The 19401-nt window shown below is 44.7% G+C and overlaps 1 protein-coding gene across 2 annotated transcripts in view; it reads right to left on the bottom strand.

The window, feature by feature from the left end:
• SARDH (sarcosine dehydrogenase) overlaps window positions 1–19401 on the bottom strand; it is a 1294294-nt gene that overhangs the window by 128156 nt on the left and 1146737 nt on the right. Inside the window, exon 22 of one of the 2 annotated variants that reach the window (XM_069609628.1) lies at window positions 13411–16462. The exons of the other annotated variant lie outside the window; for it this stretch is intronic. Coding sequence (XP_069465729.1) covers window positions 16440–16462 — 23 coding nt within the window. The 3' untranslated portion in view covers window positions 13411–16439. Of the gene's footprint in view, window positions 1–13410; window positions 16463–19401 lie in introns of those variants that run through there. 2 annotated transcript variants of the gene reach the window in all.

Raw genomic sequence — 19401 nt, 5'->3', positions numbered from 1 at the left:
TACCCCGCAGGCAGCCCTTCACCCTCCCCATACCCCGCAGGCAGCCCTTCACACCTGGGCATGCCCCACAGGCAGCCCATCCACCCTCCCTATACCCCGCAGGCAGCCCTTCACCCCTGGGCATGCCACGCAGGCAGCCCATCCACACTGGGCATGCCCCGCAGGCAGCCCACTCCACAGGTGGGACTTTTCCCATCTTTTACACACGATTTCGCTGACGTGAGCGGGGTACGTGTATTGTGGGGCGTGCACGGGTAGTTTTACACGCGATTGACCAAGCGCAAGCGGGATACGTGTGTTCTGGGGCGTGCACGGGTAGTTTTACACGCTATTGGCCTAGCGTGAGTGGGGTACGTGTGTTTTGGGGCGTGCGCTGGGAGTTTTACATGCTATTGGCCTAGCAGGAGCGGAGTACATGTGTTCTGGTTCATGCACGGGGAGTTTTACACGCTATTGGCCTAGCGCGATCGGGGTACGTGTGTTCTGGGGCGTGTGTGGGGAGTTTCACATGCATTTTCGTGGTTGGGGGGCTGTGTGCTGGTGCACTGGCCTTTGCGCCATGTACTGGATTTGTGCACTGTTCGTGGCGCACGGGGCGGGGTATGGGGGCGTAACTGGCGCTGCTGCAGGGTCGCTGCGCCACTCTGCACCACGGCTGGTTATGGATGTTGAAATCCATGAATATGCTGTGCGCTGAAATGGGTTTTGGCGCAGACTGCCGCACGCGCACACTGTGCGCCAGCCACGTGCGCCACTTGTGCGCTGAATTCTATGCATTATCCCCTAAGTCCTGATGTGAGTAAAGCTGGGCTGTACATCTCTCAAATCAATCCCCTGCTCTGCTGCCTAATGAAGGTAGTGAGGCATTGTTTTATTTATTTATTTCAACCTGTAAACTTGTATATCTTCTGTGACACTTCCCACGCAATCCCCCCCCCTCCAGCCATCTCCAGAGCAGGCACGCTGCGAGTTTCCCAGGAGGACACGCTGCGAGTTTCCCAGGAGGAGCAATGCAAGTCACTCACAGTAGTCCTGCCTCACACAGAAAATAGGGTATATTCACAGGAAGGAGACTTCTCAGGTGGAAGTTGTTCGTAAACTACCTTGCGACACTAATATAACAATGCACAGTTCACTGAAGACATCAAGCCTGTATCAGCTTTACCCGCAGAGTCTTTTCAGACATGGAGTGCATGGAGCAGGTTCAGTCATTACTGAATACGCTGTGCTCCCTATTGTACAAAAACACCCCTTTGAACATTAATGGCAATAGAATGAGTCAATACAACTTTGTAGAATGTTTGCACAAAACTCCAAACTGAACTAAAACAAAAAGGTGCATGTTCTCTGATTTCCCAAAAAAGAAAAAGCTTTGTCGTTTCCTCTGGTTCTCTTAATGTGGGGACAAGTAGGTTCTTCCCTGACACGAATAAGAGCTCTACCAATGAGGGGAAAATAGGGTTCATGCCCCACCTAACGGCATAGAAACAAAAGCAAGACTATCATGTAATTAGCTCGTCTGCGTGTTAGCCGCTAGTGGAAGAAGAGTAAATCGACAGGGGGTAACAGCAATGCTGGCACAGGATGGTAAACCAAGCCTTGGCAAAACCAAGAGGTATTTGCTGTGAAGACGTGCAGCCAAACAGGTGCCATAAACTGCAAGCCAAGACTAAAGGAAAGAAGAAAAGTTCACAACATTACAAGGGGTACCAATCATTATACTATTATATACAAAGCAGGTATCTTTACAAAAATATAGAGAACACGCATGATCCTGTCAATTCTGGACTGGACATCTAGGACTCTTTCTATTAAATGGCCAGCTGTGGAAACCGATTGCAACTACGGAGCATGCAGAATGGTCAACCATAAGTACATCACAATGTCAGAAGCACAACATAACATCAACAAAGGGGATGTCTATTCATACACAATTGCCGTCTACCACTACCCATACCAGTAGTTTCTGCTCAACTAGTTGAGTAAAAACCTACAAATGCCCACATACTGCTCCATTTCAATGGATTGTTACTTTCTAGTCACTCAACCATGATAGACCTCTGAGCCCAACCTTCTGGTAATTTGTGGCTAGATGCACAACATTAAAAAAAAAATGGTATGTCGCACCTCATCCGTAAGTTAATCTACCTATCATGCCCCTTCAAATAGATAGTGCATGCATAATAAATGCTCTGCTCTAGCTACACCACTTTTCAGGGCAGGATTATGCCTCTATTAGAGCTTAATTAAGCAATAGGCCCCGAGCAGGGGGGCATTACCACTTCAGGTAATGCCCCGGGGCCCATAGTTGCAGGCCTGAGCTCAGCAACAACCTGTTTGCATGACTCATGTGTTGTGTGTTTGGTTTTCTACGTTGCAGTGTGCTTTTTGTTTGGCTCCAGTCTGGCGGTCAAGTCAGGGAATATGCAGCCGAGGTGTGCTTGCTACCAAGGCATGCTCTGGCAATGGATCTGCAGTCGAGACCCAAAACTCCCGCTAGTTTCTCGTGGCTAGTTCAATCAGAAAATTGATGTTCTGGGGTATCATTTCTGTGGGGTTTCTCCCACCAGGCTGCTCCCCTTATGTAAAGGTAACGCTAACCGCCTTTCCCCACTTCTCATAAGGAACATAGCTTTCTGGCACCTCTGCCATACATTTTGATGGATCAGACTTTTGTATGGTTGATCCCTCTAAAAATTGGATTCAAGTAGGGAGGTTGGGCACCAGGACTGGCAAATTATGGTTTTGCTGCAGAAGCCGCAACTGCTCTGCCAGTTACTAAGGAACTCATGATCCCAGCTTCTCAGCCAGCACATTTATAATATTTCTTGAGGATCCCAATTGAATGCTTCCCAAATTGAAGAATCTCCTATGCTGGCAATTTATTCTTTTCACAATTGATTCCTAGTAGACCACCCAACCCCCAACAACAAAAAAAGTCTGTCCTATCAGACGCAACGACTGTTGCCAAGCCTTTAGGATAGATGTTGAAAGCATAACCTAATGTGTGAGGGGGGAACTTTAACTGTCCTCGCTATAAGGGTGCAGAAGTACAAGTTTGACATAGAGGTGGCTTATTTGTTGTCTAAGACTTTTATTAAAGATTAAGAAAAGGAAAAACATATCTGGCCCTATTTCTAAGAGAGGTTTCCCTACCACAACAAAAAAATGAAGGACTCTGTCAGGATGTCCGAAAATGTAAAATGACCACCGCCCTGTGTCCAAACCTATCTCTGTCCCTTACACGCTAAATTAACTAGGACAACTGTGGCCTTCTCTTCTGGATCCAGAAGAAGGCTTCTCTTGTTCTGGACTCTAACTAAAATGGTCAATTTTTAATGTTCAATTCTTGACAAGAAAACACAATTCCCAAGTATCGGTGGTGGTGGAGGCAGGGTCCCTTCCCCTCTTCATCTTTCAAGTCTTGTTCAATATCGCTCCTTGAAACACTTAAGCGCGTTATGAATGCCATATCATATCATATTGTATTGTACCAAACTTGATTTGTAAATCCTCTTATTTCACAGTTACACTTCCACAAAAAATAGCACACAATACATCCGGCTCACTCTCCTGCCAGATTTGACTGTGGTTCTTCTTCTCTTCAGCTGAAGCTGTGTTCCATAAGAAAAACAATAATCAAAAGCAAAAAAAAAACAATTATCAAAATCAAATCATCAAGTTGGGTTTATTATCCTGCCAGACTTGGCTGTGGTTCTTCTTCTCTTCAGCTGAAGCTGGGTTCAACAAGAAAAAGAATCATCAAAAGCAAAAGAAAAACAATCATCAAAAGCAAAGCATCAAGTCTGGTTAACTATCCTGCCAAACTTGACTGTGGTTCTTCTTTTCACCTGAAGCTGTGTTCCGCAAGAAAAACAATCATCAAAATCAAAACAAAAACAATCATCAAAAGCAAAGCATCAAGTCTGGTTTACTATCCCGCCAAACTTGACTGTAGATATTGTTGTACCAGTAAGTATGTTTATCAATGGGCCTGTACCCCTTTATCATTACTTCTTCTTTCTCACTTTTGTATGGGTCCCAGACCCCTCTGGGAAACTTTGGGGTCTTCCTGTTTTTTTGTGTCTTCTCTCTCTTTCAAGTGTGCCCCTGACCCCTTTAAGCTTTCTCTGGGCTTCCCTGATCTCTTGTATGTATCCCAGATCCCTTTGGGATACTTTGGGGACTTCCAGACCAGCTTTGTATCTTTTCTCTCTTTTCTATGGGCCCGACCGCTTTATGCCTTCTCTGGGCTTCCCTGACTAGCCGTGGATCTCATCAACTTGTTTACATGCTTCCTTAAACTGCAATGGGTCCTGTAAGTGATTTGTATCCAGCACTCCAACTAAGTCAATGCCTAGTATGGGATGTCTAACGGAAACCCTTATTTATATATTTTTATGTCAAAGTTTGTTTAATTCTGGATGATGTACCCTTATATAACGCCACTCTCTTTGATTTGCCCCGGTCTCACTGAACCAAGAAATAGGTTTGTTTTGCAAATTAAAAGATTTATTTGAAGAATTGAACAAAATATAGATTACACTTTTACGAATATGAATAATATCTGAATATCACACTTATGAATATTCATGTAATGATCAGCAATGGATAATATGACAATATCAACAATCTCTTCAATCAATTAGGAGTAGGAATAGGAAGAAGAATCTAGCAGACAATACTTTGTATGGGTTCAAGAACATGCAACGATAGGAAGAAATGCAACACAGAAGTAAACTTGATATGAATTTAACCAAAGACAATGTAATCACTCTTTCCCCCTGTTGTTACTCACTCCCCCCAATATGCAATATGAAGAGATGGAATGAGGGCACACAGGTTTCAGAATTAACAATCAACAATGCAGTTCAATCCCAATTACCTCCCCCCCCCCAAACCCCCAGCAACCTTAGAGAGAACAGGAATGATTTTAAACAGGTCAATTGCTTTTAAATGTGGGTTGAATTGAATGGGAAAATGCTAAAAATGATTTTAATTCGCTAAATGAGATTCAGAACTAGTGACAGTGGCTTGGGATAGGTTCAGGTCAACACTAGCAATGATTATAGAATGATTAGCAGATGGAAAACGAAATTCAGAAGTTGAAAGCAAGAAATAGCTGTTTTACATAGAATGAAATTGAGCCAAATTGCAAATTGTTTGAAAGCTGAGGGTGTTAGCTTCAAAATGACACTTAAATTTCGTTTCTAGGATGTACAGTTTCAAAAGTTTCAGAGGTTTTAGTAGAGGTAGATTTTTCTCAAAAAGTAAAGATTTCAAAATGAAAGCTGTGCTGTTGAAGATCTGGAACAAAGATTTCTTAACACTGAAGAGTCTATGGAGCCGCAAACTACACGACAGCCCAGCCACCTATCCAGAGGCGCCTCCGGATGGTTTCTGTCTGCACGAGACGATTGCCTTTCTCCAGAAAATATATATTAGCGCCAAGATGATTATCGCTACAATTATCACAGACTATATAATGAGAATAATTCAGGATGGACACAAGATTCTATAATGCAGTTCTGGATAGGTTGAAATGGATTGAATAGGATTACTTTAAACTAAGAGATGACTATGGACAGTTCTAGACTAAGGGCCTGATCACGATTTTGGCAGTTACGCCGGCGGTATTAGGTATTACCGCCGGCGGTATTAGCCCTACCGCCGAACTCCCCGGCGCTAATAGCGCCGGATCACGAGTTCGGCAGTAATGTAATTCCCCATTCCCCATTGAGCCCATTCGGGAATGCCCCACTCCCCATTGGGCTCAATGGGGAAAATTCACGCTCTTACCGCCGGCGGATTTCCCACCGGCGTAATAGCGCACATTTTCAGTGGATTTCCCCCCAGCCAAGAGCTGGGACGAAATCCGCCGAAGTCCTGATTTGGCAGACCCTTAAAACCAGCAGTAATAGCGCGACCGCCGGATTTAAGGGTTACCGCCAAAGTCGAGATGAGGCCCTAAATACTCACTCCTATGGCTTTGGAATGGAATGGGCCCGTCAAAGATCTGGTCATGGGTTTGGCTGGGATTCTCTTGCCACCAGACAGGTCTCAGGCACTGGGTTCTGCTCTCAGCAAGGCCCTCTCGTCTGCACGGCCTCTTGGACTGGGTCTGACGGGTTCTGGGTTACAGCTCTGCTGGACGGATCTGGATCTTGGGTTCTAGCACGGGGTTCTTAGCTAGAATAGCAAAACAGCTCAGCCAGGCTGTTGGATTTTGTGGTGCCCCTTGGAAGTTCAGGGGTTAGAATCAGGTTGCTTAGGATTCTGAAGGCCAGCTGAGAAGAGTTCAGCTTTTGGGTTAGGCCTCTCTGCTTCAAAGGTTTAGAGTCTGGTTTCTGGATCTATGTCTGGAGCCTGGATCTTCCTGTAGGGTGCTTCGCCAAGGAATCAGTTGATGAGTGGAAAGTGTGTGTCTTGTCTGTCCTCAGCAGTCCCTATTAATCCATTTCCAAAGTGGGTGGGGAGGCTGATTATCAATGCCCAACCCTCTAAGGATCTGATAGGTCAGAGAATTTCCCCTCTCCTGATTTGAGACAGGAGCAGTGTGTCATATGTGTCAGAGTGACACTGTGTTTATGGTCCAAAGGAAATCCATCCCCTTTGCTTTTACTTAGGAAATCTATTTTCCCCAAAAAACATATTTCCAAGATGCACAACTTGTTAATAATACATAATTACATCACAGATTGCTTAAGGTATATGGTTGTCCAACTCTCATCTCCCTGCGAGCTTTAGTTCATAAATGACAACTTTTTTGCACTTTTGGTGGGTTTCTCAATTTTAGTTCTGCACCAATTTTTTTACATGCATAAACATCCCATTTGGGCATATTCCTGTAATTTTTCATCTTCCTAACATAAACACAATGGCTGGAATATGAATATTTCCGGGGATCAATCTCAGAACATCGCACAGATTCCAGATTAGTCAAACTGTGAGCGAATTTTTCATTTTATCAATCTCTAAGTTTCATATTTTTGTCAGCTTAGTACAATTTGTTATAAGCATTTTCCTAAAACATACATTTACTCCAACTTAAATCCACATTTTCAGTCTGGCCCGCCTCCAAAGCTGGGCTGAGTCAGAGGGTCACATGGCTTGCCTTCCTGCCAGAGCTGTTGTTGTCAGTCACACCAGAATTGACATTTTCTATTCAGTTCAAGGAACCCATTGTTTCTTGCTCAGGGCAGCAGAGGAAATCTCCACCCCTTCTGATTAACATGCCAGTGCAAAATCTTCTCCTTTTGGTGGGAATGAACAAGGTGGGAGGTTCTCAGGGAAAGAAAGCCTTTTGAAAGTCTTAGCTAAATCAGTTTACCTTATGGTCAATTGTAACATAGTTCCTTGTGAAAACATTACATTTATAAATTTAAAATAAGCAAACATCTCTTTAATTCCAGTCTTTTTCAACATGAAAATCAAATGTTTGGCACTCTATATGGCATTTGATGAAATCCTTTCTTTGACATGTTTAGCTTTGAAAACACAAGTTTCTCCTGCCAGATTTAGAGATCGCCAGCGCCTGTCGGAGGCAAGTAACGGTACTGCACCCATTTTGACAGATTTCTTTCCATCAAGTATCTTTAAAAGTGGATTTTGTTCTGATAACATATGGTTCTTGCTGACATTGTAATTGTATGGATTCCTGCAGTAGAATAATGTGAAACACCCAACAAGGAGGTTGGATGTTTTGGGTGGTTTGTGAGCCATGATTTTTTCCAGATTTGACAACCAAGAAAACGGATTTCCAAACAGCTCTGTGTTTCTTTTTTTTCAAGTGGTTTCAGGCTACTTTGTCGATAGCCCAATGGTGGGTTTTGGCAGTGGTCTCCTGTGCTCACTGAGATAGGCAAAAGTGGATGGCAGCCTATTTTTCAGATTTTCACTGCACAATTTTTAGTGATTTTTAGCGAGCAGAATGCTTTCCAGTGGCCATTTCTGAGGTTTCTGCTGCCAGCAATGGACAGTAATGTTGCAGGGCCTGGACCAGTGGGTTGAAACATCCTACAGTCCTTGATTCGTTTGTACTGTTCTTGTGGGGCTTCCCCATTTTCTTATTGGTCTGGACTCCTCTCTCAGGTTTGTTGTAACTCTTAGCCAGGCCTAGTTCAATAACCTGCCAGGCACTGTTTCTCATGTGTCCACTTTGTATTTCTCCCCAAGGACTGTGAAGAGGAAAAGGGATATTGAAAGCATAACCTAATGTGTGAGGGGGGAACTTTAACTGTCCTCGCTATAAGGGTGCAGAAGTACAAGTCTGACATAGAGGTGGCTTATTTGTTGTCTAAGACTTTTATTGAAGATTAAGAAAAGGAAAAACATATCTGGCCCTATTTCTAAGAGAGGTTTCCCTACCACAACAAAAAGATGAAGAACTCTGTCAGGATGTCCGAAAATGTAAAATGACCACCGCCCTGTGTCCAAACCTATCTCTGTCCCTTACACGCTAAATTAACTAGGACAACTGTGGCCTTCTCTTCTTGATCCAGAAGAAGGCTTCTCTTGTTCTGGACTCAACTAAAATGGTCAATTTTTAATGTTCAATTCTTGGCAAGAAAACACAATTCCCAAGAATCGGTGGTGGTGGAGGCAGGGTCCCTTCCTCTGCTTTCCCCAACATCCTCCTTCACTCTCCATAATCCCTGCCACCCGATACGGTAACCCAGATACCTTTCGGGGCATTACCGTCTGGTTTGGGTGACTTTGTGGGACCGCGTCTGTTTGCTTTGGGCTTAAGCACACCTTACTGCTCTCTCAGCATCTCCTCGATGTGCTTCCAGGTCTGGTCCCTCTGGGCTCACGTGGTATGGCTTCTGGTTGCTCCTCGACCTTAGATTCTCCAGCCAGGACAGATCTGAACATCACCTGTGTCCAGCAAAGCTGCACTGGTGTCCCCTGTCCTCTGCAGACAGCTGCCAGCCAGCTCTCGATTCCCCCAGGCAGGATCTGATTGACTACACTGTGTATGTTGGTTCCCCAATGGGCTTTTTCCTCCTTGCCCAATCTTCATGTCAGTTGTAAGGAGGACTCCATCTGGGTAGTTCTTACTCTTCCTCGTTGCAATGCAGGCTAAGTGGATGGTGTCTTCTACCCTACAACAGTATATAGACTTGTGGGCAATTATAGAGGGTTGCGTGGGGGAGAGAAGTGAGGGGACAGAGAAGAAGGGGGTGCATACCATGTTCTCCCAGGATAGCCGTCACTGATCCCATGGAGGGATTCCCTCCCCCATGAGACCCACCCACTGAGTACCATCTCCAGGGTGACTATCAGGTATAGGCATAAGCTCCCTACTGTCATGGGAAGTGGCTCCCCCCACGGGAGCAGTTCCAATACCCTGGGATTCATCACATCACCTAAATGTTGCAAATTGTCAAATAAAATTGTTACACAACAAACATTGAGCTAAATTCAATTTTTCAAAAAGAATGCTGTTAAACAAGGTTCAGTGTGGCAGCGCTGAGCCATTGATGCAGCATAGACCCAGGGACGTTTTGAGTCTATTTGTGGCAAGCTGTAGTTAAACATTGGTTGCCATTTCCTAATCCTCCTAAAGCAGAAAAAAAGGAAAACTCATCTGTAAATATTTTCCTTGGGGAGAACATATTCAAACAGCAGAATATTCTAATAATGGACATTCCCTCAGGGTTATAATTCATTTAATTTCAAGAGTTGCTAACTTTCAAAGGGAATATCATAAATTAGTACCCGGCGAGAGTCAAGCAGAATGCAACACACATTCTGATTGGCTCTTGCCGGGTCATTACCCGGCCGAGAATCCTTTGATTCTCAGCTGGGATTCCAGCCGCCTTGTTCTCGGCGAGGGCGTGGCAGCCCCTCAGCCAATGAGGAGGCTGTAAGCGGTGCCATGCCCACTCCGAGCCTCCCTGCGGCTGAGAGGCTGCCTTTGCCCCCCGCCGGGGACTCGGGTAAGGCTTTTTTTTGTATTCCCTTTCCTCCCTCCTCCCCCCTACCCCCACTTACCTTCTTGTTCCTGCTTCCCCGGCGAGGGACAAGGGAAGCCTCCAGCTGTGTGGAGACTCGGAGCGGGGCCATCCCCGCTCCGCGCCTCCACACGGCTGGAGGCTTCCCTCGTCCCTGGCCAGAGACGCAGGTACGCTTTTTTTTGGTACTTTTTATTTTTATTCCGGGCTGTCCCTCATAATGCCCACTTTTTTGCATCTTCTTCCCCATTTTCGGTGTTCCGCCCCCTTACGAGCCCTCTGCGCAAGCCACAGCCATGCTCTGTGTGGAGTCTCACGCAAGGCATGCGGATGCTTGCAGAGCCGTGCCGAGCCTGCGCAAACTCCACACTAGTCCTGGAAAAGTGCCATGCTGTCTGTTCATGAATCGACGAGCAGGGTCTTGCATGCAGTTTGACGTGCAAGTGCCCTGTTTTGCACGCAAATAATTCCATAAATCGGACCCTTAGTAACTTATTATAGCTCGCCCAGGGCGTTCCATCCCACCAGAGGTACGTTCAATGCTTCTTAAACTGTCACCAGTTTATAGTGTGGGTACCGTCTACCATTTTCAAATCGACCAAACCTCACGGTCACGCTTCACAAAATGAAGTTTCTTAGCCAACAGAAAGCAAAGTGTTTGACTTTTAAGGCTTCTCAACTTTTTGAAATATTTTGAGGCTCAAAAGATGGTCTTGTGGCCCCTGAGTACCGCAGAAGTGAGCATGTGGCACGATAGTCAGAGATCAGATAATGAGACCAGTCTTGGTGTACCTGACACCAAAGCAAAGAGTAAGAATGAGCGAAGTTGTTTGAGTGAAATGACAAAGAAGCACAATATGCAGTTTTTATAAACCCAAACAATGGCAAAAAACATTTCCCCGTTTTCACACCTGAGGAGGAATTCCAATAAAAATAGAACACAGGTGCAATTTAAGTTTATGTAATAGAGCAAGGATGGCGATGGGGTTCGGGAAGAAATGTGCCGATAAAGGAATGCATGCATGGATTACTCGAAGGGACTCTGAGATGAAAGCAGCAGTGCAGTGTACGAAGGCATCGTTGCAGTTGTGAAGACAGAGTGGGAACTCTGAGAGGCTGACACATTTCTACTTAGGAGAGTCAGGCTTTCATGTTGCAGTTCTTGTGATAATCATATCAGACATGTCCCACATGGTTGGCTTAGTGCTGCATGTTGTGTTGTTGGCAAAGTAAACATACTTACTGATAGGGGATGCTCGAACACTCCTAAGTGTGCCCAATGTGAAGGTTGTGATTTTATGGGTGAGTTAGCCCTGTGTGGTTTTCAGAGGGTTGAACCCCATCTCAAGTCACAAGGTGGTGTTAAAGACCCGAGAGGTGAGTTTGACCAGCCAATCAGAGGCCCTGCACCATTCGAAAACAGTTTCTGCTTTTGTCTGTGTGTGTTCTTCAGGATCCCTCTCTAATGTTCAATTTGTATGCATGCTCCCTTCTTAAAAGTTCCAACTCTGTCAAACAAAAATTTAAACACACAAAAATAATTTCCTAACACTTTTGCAGAAAAACCTTTGCATTTGAATGAAAAAAGTTTTCCAATGCTGTGCACAACCACCCTTCTTACCTTGTGATCCAAGAACCCTTTCCTATCACGTGACTTCTGTGTGCAGTCCCTTTCTTTCCCTTTGTCACTTGTTTTGTGTTTTACTCATTGACACATTGGTCACCTTCATAGGTGGACTTAGATGAGGACCACAAAAGGCGAATGGGCTCTGCCATTTCCTGGTCTGACACCTTCCCATCCAGTCACACCAGCACAACACACACGCCTGCATCCCTCCTTGCTGGCAGTCAGGCACATTTGAATAACAGAGCAGATTTAGCACAACTCACAGGTCCTGGCGAAACATTTATCGGGACTCATGGTGGCCCATTTCAATATGATTGGTCTCCCCCTTGTCTTCCATTAGGAGGGGTGGACACAGTCTGTGGCACCCTTGGGTTGCTTAAATAAGTATGAATACAAAGGAATGCCCTTTAAACTCATGGGGCAGGCAGCTAGAGGTGAGCGGAAACACTAAACTGCACTGAAAAGTTAGTAATTGCTCTGTCAGCCAGATACTAATGCAGATGAACCCAAAGTAAAAGGCAAAGAGCCGTAAACACTGCTGGATGCTGTCAAAGGCAATCTGTAACCTGCTGCCAAGCACACATTTAAAGTCTTCAGTTAAGGCAGTGGTCTTCAAACTAGGAGGCCCGAAGAATGTCCAGAGGGGACCCAGACTCTTTAAAATAAGATGAAGTTGAATCGTTTTAATATAAAAAGGATTAAGGTGGTTGTTTTTAATAGAAAATATAAGAAATAGAAAATCTTATATTTTAAGAGCCTGCCACCCTCCCCTGGCCAGACTTTGACCCCCTAGCAGGGACCAATGCCTAGGTAGGGGGGCTCAAACTTTTGTTACTAGGGGCGGGGCTTGGTATGAAAACGTTTGAATATCACTAAGTTAAGGTAACATCAGCCAAAAAAGGGCAGCCTGTAACATGCACACAAGGCAAAGGGTATTGCGTTCATTCATCAACAGGTGTTTTTTCGAAGTAATTTGTAACTAAACAACTACTTCGAAATAACTCATGTAAATATATGGGGTAAGGGGTTAAAAAGGGTGGGGCAGGGGAAAGGATAATAGCATTAAGAAGAACAGGGTTTGGGGGCCCCCTGCCAAAGTAAAATAAAATACAAATTCAGTGAGTTTTTTTGAAGTAATTTTGTTCTTAAAAATTATTTTGAAAAAACTGTTGTCAATGTAGGGACAGAAAAACAGGCAAAGTGCACGTTTAATACTATGAAAGAAATATGTTGTTGTTGCCCCCTTCCTGACCTCCGCCTCCCAGAGGCTCTTGAACACATACACAGCACACAAAATTCACAACACAGTGGGGCTGTTAGGCAAACAATGCACTGATATGTTCTAATTTGTCTTCTGGACTTAACCAGCAAAAGATATGCAGAACCCTAATTTGCACAATATGGATTGGCATGACACGTAGCAACATCACAGTAAATAGCATTACAAGGAGTGACATCAATATTCAATACTCTAGGATCCATTTGGAAAAGACATTAAAAGAAGTCTTCACGCGTAAGCCAAGAGAATATGTTGTGCAATATATAAATATAGTACCTGAAGTACCTCTTTGCCTCCCACACTGCTCTGGACTCCTGCTGCAGTCTTTGTTCAACTTTACTTCACAGTATTATCATGAGAAGGATTGCAGTGACTTGAGACTTTGGCATACTGATTTTATATTTATATCCAGTTACAGCTCTATCTTCTTTCTCTAACGAGAAAATTGACGTTGTACGGATTTAACAACTGAAGCCCCGCCCCTTTTGTAAAAGCAAAAGAAAATATCGAGGCTGAGTACCCCAAAAGGAAATACACCAAACACGGCCTTCTGAAGATTCTCAGATCTTTATTCAAATGACTGTACAGTTTACAAAGAAACAAAGTATCAGATAGCTATCTGGCCCTCAGTACATCACAGCGAATACCAGCCCTTTCGGTGTGAGAAATGAGAGGTACTGGACATCTAAACATTTGCATCTTTTATACAGTTTCCAATAGTAATGTCCAACCCCTCTGCAGGTTAATAATTCTCAGTCTAGGGTTCGTGCCGGGTTCACCTCTAGTTTATCCAACTACATACATGTGGATTATTTCCAGTTTGTACAACAACAAGTCACAATGGCAACAGTGTATCTTCAAATTTAACATTAAGCATTGGTACACGCCCTATACAGTGTTCACATTTAGTATTTAAACAACATTGTATTTGATGTATATCCGCGTATCGGACTTGTTGGCGCAGGTAATCCTCGATCTACAGGTCAAACGTAGGGCAAGGTCTCATTACACGGTCCTAACATTTGGCCTACGGGCAGTTTGTACATTAACTTTGCGCGAAGGTGAGGATGGCTAGGTTACAAGTGGGAAACACTGTCCACCATTTTGGAACACAGAGTGACTTTGAAACGGAAATCAAAATGGCGGATGGACCTAAAATGGCAGCTAGGTCGATCTAAGGTCGGAACCTTGCAACACAGATTTCTTCGCAGAGCGACTGGGCTTAGGCCAATATATACAATAAAGGAGGTACAATATGATATCCCATTTAACAAACCCTCCTTTTGGCCTAAGCCAAGCGCTAAACTACTTCTAGTTACTTTACGAGTAACTCCACGTCTCGATGTCCATGCATCCTGAATCACTATCGGAGATATCAATTGCCATGAGGTCAGAAACTAAGATTTCCTTCAGTACAAATTTGTTAGATATTTTCTCTGGGGCGTATACCCTGTGCCCTAATGCACCCATTGCTTGTGCACAACATCCTCCTACCATCGAACACATACCAGTAAGACATTGTACACAACAGCAGAGAAACAGCAAAATACCTAAAATAATCAGCAAGACCGAGAGCACCTTCCATGCCCAAGATAGCAAGAAGCCCCAGAACCAAGCGCTAAAATCCCAATTTCCCTCGGGAACATGCACTTCTGAACTAAGGACATGCAGATTTTGAAATGCCCTGAAGATAGTTGGGGAGGAATCTGAGACGAATACACAGCAAGCAGACCCCACTAATGTACATACCCCACCACGTTCAGCCAGAATGACATCTAATGCCATCCGGTTCTGAAGTGCCACTAACCTTATTGCTTTCTGTTCTAATGTTATATCCTAGAGTATGTCAGTGGTCCAGTTGATGGTCCTCTCCAGTACGCTCGCTAGTCTCCTGATATCTTCTGAATTTAGTATTTGTCCCCAAAATGGCACAATGGATTTAGCTACATCGCCCAGAATTTGTGCTGAAGTATCCCCATTATTGTCCCACCGTGGACGAGCCTTTGAAACTTCTATAGTGCTAGCAATGAATACCCCGGGTAACAGAATCCCTAAATAACAAGTTCCCTGCCAATCCCTGGGTAACCATGGAAATGCTACATTGTTGCAAACAAAGTAAACAGGTTCGCCTACATACAAAGGTCTGGCCTCACTAGTCAAATTCGCAAAGTTGGCGCAACCCCTAAAATCACCCATTGACTGAGAACCATTCCTCTGTATGCAGAAAGAAACTGAATCGGGCTGTGGTTAACAGTATAAGAAGGAGGCGTGGCATCCTTATTGTCTATAGGAGCCATCTTGAAAGAGATCAAGGATTTAAAAGGACGGGACAGTCTGTCAGAAGGCCTAATAGAAGTAACATTAGGCTTGCTCCTATTCACAAAGAGTGGGCATCCCAGGGGCATTAGAACACGTTTTTCAAAATCATTTAAGTTAGTTCCATCAAAATTCCCTGAGATGCTATCGTTCCATCGGCCAAAGAATAGTGCTCTAAGAGAAGCATAACAAGCAGTTGTCAAAGGTAAAGGATGAATATACCAACCCAGCCCCTTATCCCTGTGTTGCGGTAAATGCGAACAAACCCAACAGTTGGACTTATTAAAAATGGCATGTGTAGCATTCATAATGAGTAGCCGAGTGTTGTATTGTTAACTCTGTCTGTGCTGAGAGACTCTAGGAGATAGAGTGTGCAGATGCACGAATGGAGTAGAAACAGTGGGTACATTTTCAGTGGGTAACTCATTTTCAAGTGGATGTACTTCTTCCAGATACCAAAACCCTAAAGCAATGACTATTGTAAAATTAGTTAACATTATGACTAAACAAAAATACGTTTTCGGGACCCACACATTCGATCTTTCTTTTTCGTGGCTGGTCACACTGTCTCTTATCTGTTCCGTACGAGCGGGAGCGGTTGCAGGCATTATATTCTTCAAACGATTTGCACCAAAGTTTATTTGCTGGCGCCCTCCAGGCCGAGCATCTTCTTAGTCCTTTCACAAACCCTAGCCAACAGAATCCCCTTATATACAAATGATCGGGCCAAAAAGGCAAGCCCTTTGATGATTTTCTTGATGGCACAGCCGAACCGTGCATTAGGTCTATTTCCTCTGACGCAGATTGTACCTTGTAACACCTTGTACTGAGTGATCTGTGAACAATGCGTCTTCCCGTTGGAAGCGACGAATCCAAAGCAGGATTTGATGCAAGATCTAGAACAAATTTAAAAGACAGAACTGTTGGAGAGTGTGGAGGTGAAATGGCTGTTTCCCCAGGCCCCATGGACTCAGGGAGAGTCTCCGACGCACTCTTGATGCTGTTTACTGCTTCGTGATCGTTGGTTGCAGTACTGGTAAGGGGTTCTGTATCCTCTGTAGCGTGTGGCACAGGGCACGGAATTCTCTTAATGTAGGATGCGTGGATCCAGTTCTTCTTGCCTGTTACCTGCAACACCGTCTGTGTGACCAGGAGGACCTGGTGGGGGCCCCTCCAACGAGGTACGAGGCAAGAAGATCGCTCAAATGCTTTTGTGAGGACCCAGTCTCCCGGCCGTATGCTCTGACCGGGGCCCTCATATCTAGCAGGTAAAGCCTCTTGCACCTGTTGATAAATCAAATACAGATTTTTAGTCAACTGGCCACAGTAGTCAGAAAGAAGTACATTTTTGACATCTCGTAAAGAAGGGGGCTTTGGGACATTCCAAATGTTAGCTGGCCTACCCATGACCACCTCAAAGGGAGAGAGCCCAGTCTTAGTTTGAGGGGTCGTCCTCATGGACAATAATACGATCGGTAAGGCGTCCAGCCATTTTTGTTTGGTGCCGGCACATGTCTTAACAAGCTTGTTCTTGATGATGCCGTTGTGTCTCTCTACTAGTCCAGCAGTCTGTGCATGTCTGGCCGAATTGAACCGTTTATCGATCTGTAATCCCACGCATATCTGCAGAATTACAGCAGCGATAAAATGTGGACCATTGTCCGACCAGATGACTCTTGGCAGACCAAATCTTGGAAAATATTCCTTCAGCATGGTCTTTGTCGTGGTCATAGCAGTGGCATCTTTGACGGGAAATGCTTCAACCCATTTGCTAAAGGCACAAATGACAACTAGTACATATTAAAAGTTGTTACAACGCTCCATTTCTATGAAGTCAAAATGGATAACTTCAAAGGGGACAGCAGGTGGACCAAAACTACCCCTAGGAGTTGATGTGTACTTTCCCACATTGCGCTGTAAACAAATCATACACCCCTAAACAAAGCGTTCAGCTACCTTAGGGATTTTGTCATTTACTCACACATTTTGCAACATTTTGGTGACCTTACGAGCACAAATATTGGTGGGACCGTGAGCCATAACAACCATCATCATAATATACGCGTCAGGCAATAACCACTTCCCTTCAACTTTGTCCACCCAACAGCCGTCATCATCAAATTTCGTCAAACCCTCAGTCCACTTCTTAGATTCCTCTAATGTGGCATTGGCTTGAATAATCTTTATGGATTCGATACCCTCATCCAAAGTACAGGCATTTGTGGCTTCCCTTGAAGTATACATTTCTGAAGAGAGATCAGTGGCAGTGTCAGGAATCAGGGTTGGCACAGGCGTGGAGTGCTAAAATACGCCTATTGAGACATTATGTGCTGGAAGGACAAGGAAACTTCAGTTCCCAGCATCCTTTGTGTTATTTTGTAGTTTGGCCCGTGCGCGCCTTGCCAGCTGTACTGCATCAAGAATCAAGGCAGCTTAAAGGCAGGCAACGGCGGTGGGCAGGTGTGGCTTATTGTTGATTTGGAGCAGGAGGCAGGCTGCCACGTTCAGCAACAGGAGGAAGGCGTCCGCGTGCGGCGAAACGAGATGCAGGGGAGAAACGCTTGATCGCACGCGTTCACGGTGCGGTAGGAGCAGGAGGGGCGCTGAGTAGCCGGCAGAGACAACGTTTGCTGTTCTTCATCTGGGAAGTCCCACGGGGCTCCCCGGACTCAAGATAAGTACTCGTGGGGGCAATATATTTCTGAACTGCTTGGAATGATTTACCGCTGTTTCAATATTTGTCTGGGAAGTCCCGCGGGCTCCCCAGACCTGAGATAAGTAACGCCCTAATCTCTTTGAATTCAATCGGTGTGAAAACTAAAGTGTGTTTGTTACTCATATAATTCAAGAACTTTGCTAATCTTGTGTGGGTTAATGCAGGAAGTACTGCATATGGACAACGACATTTCACTAGTGCCAGGAACTAAAGGAAATGCATTTATGTTGTATGTTGCTAACGCTGCCCGAAGGGCCATGTGTATTGTCTAATCATTTTGGGAAGCTTTCCCTTATGTGTGGTCATATTGCTTTCTTATGTGTTGTAAGAGAATGATATTTCAGAGCAGGATACAGTACACGTATTAAGGTGTGCTATTCAGGAATCAGGCACATGTTAATAGTGCAGGTGATATTTCTGTTCATTCTATGTGAGTTAGAGTAGGGTTTTTTCCTGGTGTTTCCCCAGTCCCATCCACCTTAGGAGTTTCCTTACCCTCTTTCCGGTGTTCCTAATTTCCCCTCCCTATCCACAATCTCTCCCTAACCCCTCTTCCCCCCATTGGCTGCCACGTGGCAACCTGTTTCCTAACTCAGGTGCCTGTGCCAACCATGGTGGGAGGGTCGAGTTCATTCGGCTTCCGTGGTTCGGGGGAGAGTGTCGATCTCTCTTCCTTCCAGTTAGTGTGATTGTGACATAATAAGCCACCCCCAAATTGGGATACTCAAAACCACCTAAGCCAAATGGACCCGACACCTCCACCTTTAGCGGATGTGCTAAAGGTTTTACAGGATATTCAGTTGGAATTAGCACATGCTAGGCAGGAAGCTACCACCTTGAGAGCGCAGGTACAAGGGTTGGTAGCGCAAGGTACCCCTTTGAAGGGGCCCAGTACCTCCACTACTGAGGGCACTTCCACTAGGGGCAATCCTACGGTCATTGTCCAACCACCGAGTAGTGTACCATTGGCCTCACCAGAACGTTTTTCAGGGGATCCTAGAAAATACATGACCTTTCTTACCCAATGTAGACTCCATTTTTTGTGCAAACCTGCAGCGTTTGAGACCATCCAAGCCAGAACCGCTTTTGTAATATCCTATTTGACAGGGGATGCAGCAGCCTGGGCGATGCCATTAGTACAGAAAGATGACCCCTTGTTATATAACTGGGATAATTTTCTAGGAGAATTTGGTAGACTGTTTGATAGACGGGAGGTTTCATTGGCCCAAGACAAGGAGTTGTTAGGGTTAAGACAGGAATCACAAGATTTGGTTACATATGTGACACAGTTCAATAGATTAGTGATTGAAACTGAATGGCCAGAAGCAAAACAGACGGTACTGTTTTATCAAGGGCTACGGGAGGAAATGAAAGATGCCATTGCGCAGGTAGAACCGCAACCCATTACTTGTACAGCGATGATAGACCTAGCTCTTAGGTTAGATCATAGAATGAATGAGAGAAGGGGAGACAAGAAGAAACCAGAAGCAGTCCCGTTTGTGAGATT

This window comes from Ambystoma mexicanum, chromosome 8 (genome assembly GCF_040938575.1).
Source record: "Ambystoma mexicanum isolate Mex_15411 chromosome 8, UKY_AmexF1_1, whole genome shotgun sequence".
In the NCBI taxonomy this organism is placed as follows: Eukaryota; Metazoa; Chordata; class Amphibia; order Caudata; family Ambystomatidae; genus Ambystoma; species Ambystoma mexicanum.
This window is presented reverse-complemented; position numbering and strand designations above follow the sequence as displayed.